At 49.6% G+C, this 8625-nt stretch overlaps 1 protein-coding gene across 2 annotated transcripts in view; it reads right to left on the reverse strand.

Annotated features, from left to right (window-relative positions):
* Window positions 1-971, reverse strand: part of KDM5B (lysine demethylase 5B) — a 66829-nt gene extending 65858 nt beyond the window's left edge. Inside the window, exon 1 of one of the 2 annotated variants that reach the window (XM_074308813.1) lies at window positions 557-971. In XM_074308813.1, coding sequence (XP_074164914.1) covers window positions 557-772 — 216 coding nt within the window. In that variant the 5' untranslated portion in view covers window positions 773-971. The remainder of the gene's footprint in view (window positions 1-556) is intronic. The other variant, XM_074308811.1, reaches the window with a different exon arrangement.
* Window positions 972-8625: the final 7654 nt, after the last annotated feature.

An 8625-nucleotide genomic window follows, 5' to 3' on the forward strand; every position in this document is an offset into this window, starting at 1 on the left:
ATGTCGCCAGAAACGGATCCCTAGAAAATAAAGAGGTGCAACGACCGCAAGAGCCCAAAACTGGGAGGAGGAATGGGGGCTCACGGAGTTTCCCCCCCCACCCTAAACACAGCCGTCTACACACGCACACATAAACACACACGCACGCACACGCGGGGCCGGGTCCCCTCCCCGCCGCAGGGCCCCGGGCAGGGCCGGGGGCGTTTGGAGGGTCTGGGCCCGGCCAGGGGCCCGGGGCGGGGTGGGGCGCCCAGGTGAGGGCCGCCCCGGGACCGCTGCCGCCGCCGCCGCCACACAAAGGACCAGGGGCTCCCGCCGCCATATTGAAAACTTTGCTCCTCGCCCCGACTCCTCACAAGTGCGCCCCCCGACCCGCCCCGGCCCCGCCGCTCACACTCCCGGCACACGCGCGCACACGCACATCCCCCGCCGCGCCCGGAGGCCGGCCGCCCGCCCCACGCTCCCCGCCACCGGCCCACGGATGTCGGAGGGGCCCCGGCCGCCGCCTCCGCGCAGCCCTCCCGGGCCTGCCCTCGCGCACTCTCGGGTCACTCACCGGGGGCGGCCGCACCTTGCAGATGCCAGTCTGCTCGGCGATGGGCCGGATCTTGTGGATGAAGGCGAACGGGTCGGCGAACTCCTCCCAGCTAGGCTCGAACACCGGGCACTCGGGCGGAGGCAAGAACTCACCCAGCGGGCCCGGGCCGGCGGCTACGCCTCCGGGAGGCACCGGTCGGGGGCCCGCCGGGGGCAGCGCCACGGCCGACTCCATCGGCAGGGGCGGCGCGGGGCCGGGGGCAGCGGGGCCCGGGATCGGGGGGCAGAGCGCAGCCGAGACGGCAGCGACTGGCGCGACCGCCTGCGAGCGCGACACCTCGGGCAGCAGCAGCAGCGACAGCGACACCAGCGACGCCGATCCCAGCACGCAGCAGCAGCAGCAGCACCTCCGGCTCGGATAAAGCTGCCTCCGACGCCGCCGACGACTACGACGACGACGCCACCGCCGCCGCCGCCGCCGCCGTCGTCGCCGGTTCTGCGCCTAACCGCCGTGCGCTTCCGCCGCCACGGAGAGAGAAAGGAGTCCCACGGCATCCCCACCTCCCCCAATGAGCTGAGCGACCCCGCCTCCTTCCGTCCCCAGAAGGGCGGGGCCACAGGAGGATGGAGTGGGCGGCTGTTGCGGGGGAGGGGGAGATGGGTGGGTGGATGGGTGGGAGGGAGGGAGGGAGTGCGACTGTCATCCCCTCTCACTGGGTTAACTCTCCCTGAGGGATGGGGAGCCGATGGCTAAGGGACCCATACCCTCTTTAAGTGGGAAGTTGCCCAGGCCCTCTGGGGATTGTGGGGTCTTGTAGGGCCTGTCCGAGGTGGATAGAAGGGAGAAGCCCCACTCCCCCCTCCCCGGGCATGATGGTCTTAAATCAGATTTAGAAAATCTCCCTGGACTCAGAGAAGTACTGAGCCGCGTCTGTGCGGGCGTCAGTCACTACAGCCATGTATGGAAAATAAGGGGATGAGGTTAGGCGGCCATCCTTCCCTCTTGTGAGCCTAGGAAGTCGGCGGGGCTGCTGCCACACGAGGGACGGGGATGGGCAAGGAGCATCGGCCCCTCGGGTGTGGGTTCCTCAGCACCCTTGGTGAGGGGGATGCCGAGGCCGTAGCTGGCCCAGGAGCCACACCCTGCTAAAAGCAGGCTCAGCGCAGGGGATAAGGCCAGGTGGGAGACACTACGCCGTCTCCGAGGCGGAGAGCTGGGCCCGCTCCCCAAGCGCGGGAAGACTTCCCCCGAAGGGGGCTCAGAAGAGGTGTCCTAAAGGCCGGGAAGGCAGAGGCGGTGGGCCCGAGCAGAGCAGGGAGCTCCGCTGACCTGTCGTCGTCACCAGGCCTCCTGACTTTTGTCCTGCTGCTGGACTTTGAGGGCACGAAGAGCGGCCAGTGAGCCGTGGAACTCTGCCTGCTCCGGCTACAGAAGGCCTAGCCGACCCTCCGATTCCGAGACCCACGTGTTGTGAGGACAGGGAAGCCGGAATATTTACACGTAGAGACCTAACTCCTCCACCCGCGCCCGAGACTTCACTTCGAGTTTTTCATTTTAATCCAGGGTAGCCTTTGGATGGGGAGTTTTGTAACGTACCAGTTCCCTTCTGCAAGCCTCTGCAGCGTCCCTGCCCCATCTGAGAGCAACTCGGAAGTGTTTCTTCCCTCACTAACTCACAGAAACCAGGCGATCTGGGCTGTGAAGGGCAAGGCTTTTACAAATCCTGGCCAGGGAGCACCCACGCTTGCTTCTCCTGAGCAGGAGGGTGCCCATCTCTGAAGCTGAACCCTGCCTTTTCAGCATGCCCTTCCCTGGCATCTGGGAGTGGCCCCTGACCTCTATCAGTCAGCATCCCTTCCTTCTGCAGAGCTGTTTCAACAATGTTAAGCAAGGAAAAATGTAACTCAGTAATGCTTCTGGATGGATTTGCACTTTATTTGTCACAGTATCTACTTGCATTTGAAAACGTTTAATGCGAAGACATGGAAACATTTGTTCAGTTCAAAGAAACCTTATTTGTTCACTCCAGACTGCATGTGCACCGTAAGACCCAGGCAACAGCCTTATGACCCAAAGGCCCATAAGTAGGGTGGTCCGCACAAAAACTGCAGTCCGCTTTTTAATAGCTGAGATAAACGTAAACTTCTACTTTGAGATTTCTCCTCTGGACAGCGGGCCCACAAGTATTTAGGAAAACGGCCCTTCCCTCTCTCAGTCCTTGGCCTCCAGCTCCCCAAACCCCATTTCCTCCATGAAGGGTAACCACGGGACTTCGGTCGCGAAGAACCGGGACAGCTGGCCTAGCACAGGCTGGGAAAGGCTTGGAGGGGTTCTCTGGAAAGTGGGCAAAGATTGCAGACCCCTCCCCCTTCCAAAGCAGGGTTCCCTTTGCCCTTTATGATGTGTGTTTACATGTGCGGAGGGATCCGGCTCCAGCTGACAGCCACACCACGCCCGGATCTTCTTTTTTTAAAGAGCCTCGCCGCTGCCTGTGATTGGCAGAAGCCGGGGTCGCATCAGCCTTCGGGGGGCGGGGCCCAGGCCGCATTGTCTCGGCTGGGGCCAGCGGGGCGCCCCCGGGGTCGGATCGCCCAGCCGCTGGAGTGGGGGCTCCGAGGTGGGAGGACAGGGAGGGAAGTGCAGAGTAAGGCCCGGACTGCGTCTAGGCTGGATTACCGGTGGCGTCAGCACGGGACGGCTGAGGCTCCTAGAACCCCGGATAGTCATGCCACGTCTCCGGGACCCCCCCCAACTCCACCCTGGCCTTCATCCCACCGCCACGGCCATGGTCGTGCTTCTCCGGCACGGAGCCCCACACCTTCTCTCACCACCGGGTACCCCAAACCTTAGGCCCGACCCCCTCCCGCAACTTTAAAGGGTCAGCTGCTGTCATCCCGATGGGCGCAGTCTGCGCCAGAGCCTCGAACATCAGTCCTCTGCGAGACGGCCGCCCGGCCCAGCCCCGCACGGACACTGACCCCTTTTATTCTTTTCCTTCATGCCCGAGGTGAATCGAGGCCGACGCGATTTTCTGCTCCCAAATGTGGGGTGGGTCGCCACCTAAGCAACTTCCTGTTCTCGGGAACTCGGAGTAGTTCGGGGTCTGGGGCAAGGGGAGAGCAGGCCGATTTCGGCTACTCGCGGAGGGGGCGGTGGCCGGCTCTGCACGTAGCGCACGTGTGCGCCTGGGCTCCTCCCACCTTCCTGCTCCGCGGCCGCCGCCTCCTCGGGCTCTTCCCCCTTCCTCCTCCTCTTCTTCCTCTCTTTACCCCCCTGGTCACCCCTTTCTCTTCTCCCCCACTTCATCCCCGTCCTCCTCTCCTTCTATTCCTTTACTTCCCCCCCTTCCCCGCTCTCTTCCTCCCCTTTCCATCCTCCTCACCCCTGTGCCTGCTGCCCACCTTCTCTTCCCTTAACTGTCGTGCCCCTCCGGAACCTCCGGGAGCAGCCCCGCTTTGTGCTCTGACCTTCAGTTTCCACCCTTGCCCTTCCTCAGACCTCTTCCCTCCCCCCTCTTCCCACCTGACTTCCACTTTCCCAGGATCCTTTCCTTTTTCCTTCCTTTTTCTCAAGCTTGTCAGTCAATCCCCAGAAACATTTCTGAAGCATTGACTACAAGGCCCCTTATCGTTCATCCAGCAGAACTGGGTTGGAAAAAGGGACTCCTCTATCAACTTATTTTATTATTAGGCATCAGTCTTGTGCCTAATTGTGCCCCGAATTGTGCCCCCAAAAAGTGCAATAAATGAAATAATTCCCCATTCTCACACAAATATTTCAAGAAAAATACGCTAATGTTCTGTGAGGCTGGGTTGGGGTAAGCTTAACAGAAGGGCTCTTTCTAATGGCAATCGGAATTATCCTCTAATGGCTGGATTCTAGTCAACCTCATTTTTAAAATGGAGAAACTGAACAGACTTCTTCCCTGTCCTGGCCCTTTTCTCACCCTCCTTCCCACTATTTTAGCCTTAACTTAGACTCAGCAAAGTATAGTTATTATAACCGATTTCCCTGTCCCAACTCAAATTTTTCTTTTTTGATCAACCCACTTCAGGCTGTTTTTTCAGTAGTTATGACTTGGCTACTAGGCCCATGAACTTCTTCCAGGCCACCTGTAAACTGGACTCTGCTCTAGCTAGAGGCGAGCAGAGCGTTTGCTTTGTCTTGATGGGGCCCAGAGTTCTGGACCATTTCCAAAAGTGCTACCTCTGATCTCAACCCCAGCAGCCTAAATTGGGAGATATAGAATTGCCCATCCAAAATGGGGGGGGGAGGGGAGATGTTGCAGTTTTCTACTAAGGAAATGGCAGGGGGAGGCAAAAACAACCAAAAGGTGTAGGTCTCCTGCTTTAAACCCCAAGATCCATTCTGGGTCCCCTTCCTCACAAACAGAACACAGCTCTACATTAGAGTCTGAAGTAGTAGCTCTCTCAGAAATAAGGGGCCAAGAGAGTGCCACTTAAATCAGCTTTGCAATTCAAGAAGTGAAAACGAGAGGGGAAGTGATTAAGATAGTTACTGAAGTCATTCACAGATGGGCTCAGTTAACAATGTGCATATCTAGTAGCTTCCTAGTTTATTTTTGGTAACTAGGTGCTAAGCTCAGTTGTTTCCTTTAGGTTTCCTGCCCACACTTAGTTAAGGCAGCAATTCCCAATTCGAGCATTGACCCTAAGAGCAAAGCCTCCTTCTTAATCACTCTACCACTTCCTGAAACCCTTCTGGCCCCAAATATGACGACTTTTCTTGGTTAGCCCTGAACCCACAGCTGTGAGAGCTGCCACGAGTGCAGCGCATGCCTTCGTGCTTTGGGATCCATTTCTTTTGACCACTTGCAGACCAATTTGCACATACTGCAAAAGTGGATCTGAAACAGCTTCCCTGACCCCTGTGCCATCTCTCTACTCCAGGCATTTTTTTTAATGTCCTTGACCCCCAAGGGGGTCTACATTTACTGGCTTTCCATGGCTTCCTTTAGGTGCCAACTAAAACCCTACCTTCTGCAGGAAGTCTTTTCCAATCCCTTTTAATTCTAATGTCTTCTCTCCGTGGAGTGTTTCCTATTTATCCAATATATCCCTTGTTTGTACATACTGGTTTGCTTTTTATCTCTCCAATTAGAAAAACAGGGACTATCTTTTACTTTTCTTTGTATTCCCAGAGCTTAGCAACATGCCTGGCAACATAGTAGGTACTTGTATTTGTTTTCAGTGTGTCTGATTCTTGGTGACCTCATTTGAGATTTTCTTAGCAAGGAAACTAGAGTGGTTTGCCATGTTCTTCTCTATCTCAATTTTCAGATGAGGAAACTGAGGTAGCTAAGCGTTGAGTGACTTGCCTAGTGTCTCACAATTGATGTCTGATTTGAACTCAGGAAAATAGCTCTTAACTATAAGAAAGGTTTCAGATTGTGGACAAGGGAAAGAGAAAACCCACCCTCATTTCCGCAACCAGCTAAAATGATTTATGCTCTGAGATCCTTTTATTTTATGGATTGCCTAGAAGAATTGTGTATTGATTCATTTTCCCAATCTTAAACTATTCAAATTATTAAAAATCCAGGAGTCCTCACTACCCTGTGACATGCCCCCCCAACAAGATTTTTTACTTGTGGGAAATGGAAAGAATTTCATCTTTTTAAGTCTGAAGTTTACTATTAATTATTCAATTATGAGGAAACTACCTCATGATCATCCTGTACCTCGACTTCTTTGGTCTTCACAGGATCAAAGTCTGTTTTATCCCCCCACCTTTTTTTTTTTTTTTCAATCACTTTTTTCCTATTTATCATTATGTGGACCTCTGTCTACAGCTCTGTTCTAGTCCTCAGTGGGACAGGGCCCAACTCTTGGAGCTAGAATAGGAAGGTTCTTACATCATCTTTATAATGTTATGATATATATAGATAGATAGATAGATAGATAGATAGATCTATATATATCTATAGATCTATCTATCTATCTCTCTCTCTATATATAATTTATATATTTTCCTTCCCATTCTATATATATATATATATAATTTATATATTTTCCTTCCCATTCTTCCAGTAATACTGGGAGTAAGTCCTGAGGGTAAGAAGTAGCCTTCCTATTCAAGGGAAACAATGGTTGTCAAGGGAATGTCAGCTGGGAAAAATGACAGATGTGGCTTGTTTGGGATTAGAGGAATCACTGTCATCTGGTTCTGTCTACTCCAATTCTTTCTCTGTGGGTTTCCAGGTTCTTCTCCAAGATTTGGGGAAGGGGTCTGGTTCCTTATAAAAGTCCCAGGCTCTATCTCTAGAATACTCAATAGACAAAGGGATCCTTAGGAACTTAAATCATCAAAGGTGTTATGAAGACTGTTTAAATTTTCCTTTTCTCTTTTTTTTCTCCCATCTTCTTTGACTATTGCCTCTTCCAGTACTCTCATCTAGAAAACTGGAAATAAGAACGAGGGAGAAAGGAAGATGGAGGTAGATGGTGAGCAGAATGGTGGCTGAGATTGGGGAAGATTCCATAGAATGTCCCTAATGAAAAGAACTCCCAGAAATGAGACTCCCTTCCCCAAGAGAAAGATGGAGTGGCCACCTAAGAGAAAAGGGGATGGGTCTGAGCTCTAAGGAAAGGGAAGGCAGTTTGCATAGTTGTGGGAGGAAAGGAAAGATCATCCTTGGGTTCCTTATAACTCAAAACTTGTTCCTCTTGGTAGGCTAAATCACTACTAATACCACCCTAACAATTCCACTAAGTTTATTACACAAGAAGAAATTATCAGTTGTTCTCTGGAGAGAAAATATTACATTTTAATGCTGCAGTTAATAAGGAAACCTACATAAAGATATGTAATCTTTTTTTTTTTCTTTAATAGAAAACAGTTTGTAGTCAAACCAATTCCTTATGGAAACCCACTGAGAAGACTTTAATCTGCAAAGTCTTCCCTATGATATGTAAATTTTATTTTATAAAAGCTGTCACTTCAGAAGCCAAATACTTGAGGTTGGTGAAGAGAAATGCTGTTTTTTAAACAGTATTTTTTCCAAATACATGCAAAAATACTTTTTTTGCATTCACCTTTGAAACCTTATGTTTCAAAATTTGTCTCCCTTTCTTCCTAAGACAGCTAGCAATCTGATGTAGGTTAAACATGTGCAATTCTGTTAAACATATTTTCATATTTGTCATTCTGTACAAGAAAAATCAGATCAAAAGGGGAAAAACATAAGAAAAAAAAGCAACTAACAACAAAAGAAGGTATAAATATTATGCTTTAATGTACATCCAGTCTCCATAATTCTCTCTCCAGATGGTGGGCTGATATTTTCCATCACAAGTCATTTGAAATTGACTTAAATCACCTCATTGTTGAAAAGAGCCAAATCCATCACAGTTGATCATCACATAATCTTCTTTTTACTATGTACAATATTCTCTTGTTTCTGCTCACTTAGCATCAATTCATGTAAGTCCTCCCAGATGGCAAAAAAAAAAAAAAAATATATATATATATATATATATATATATATATATATATATATATATATATATATATATATATATATTCTTAATAAGTTCTCATATGGGATTCCTGCTGTATAGGACATTTCTCAACAAATTTTCATAAGATGAGATGAGAACATTTTGGTCTGTATAAAGAAAACAGAAGATGACAAAGCTGACTATAAACTCCTTTAAGGGAATTTTATCTGACTCCATTAAGCCCGAAGCTCTGGAAATGCCTTTGAGTCAAAGTCAAAGTAACAATGAATTACAAATATCAGGGACTGGATTAGTAAGAGAATTCCTTAATTTTACTTAAGTGATTACACTTGTAGGAGTAGTTTCTTTGTGTTATCTTTTAAATATAGTCTAATAAATAAATTGTTACTTTAATAACAATCTTTTTAAGTAATAAAAAAGAGATAAAGGAGAAAATTTATGTTTAGAATTATCTCAAGAAAGCCAGTCTTAACTCATTTCTAAAATATATAGAGAACTGAGTCAAATTTATAAGAATATAATCCACTCCCTAATTGATAAATAGTCAAAGAACAATTTTCAAATGAAGAAATTTCTAGTCATATGAAAAAATGCTGAGAAGGAATA

The sequence above is a fragment of the Sminthopsis crassicaudata genome, chromosome 4 (assembly GCF_048593235.1).
Source record: "Sminthopsis crassicaudata isolate SCR6 chromosome 4, ASM4859323v1, whole genome shotgun sequence".
Classification (NCBI taxonomy): domain Eukaryota; kingdom Metazoa; phylum Chordata; class Mammalia; order Dasyuromorphia; family Dasyuridae; genus Sminthopsis; species Sminthopsis crassicaudata.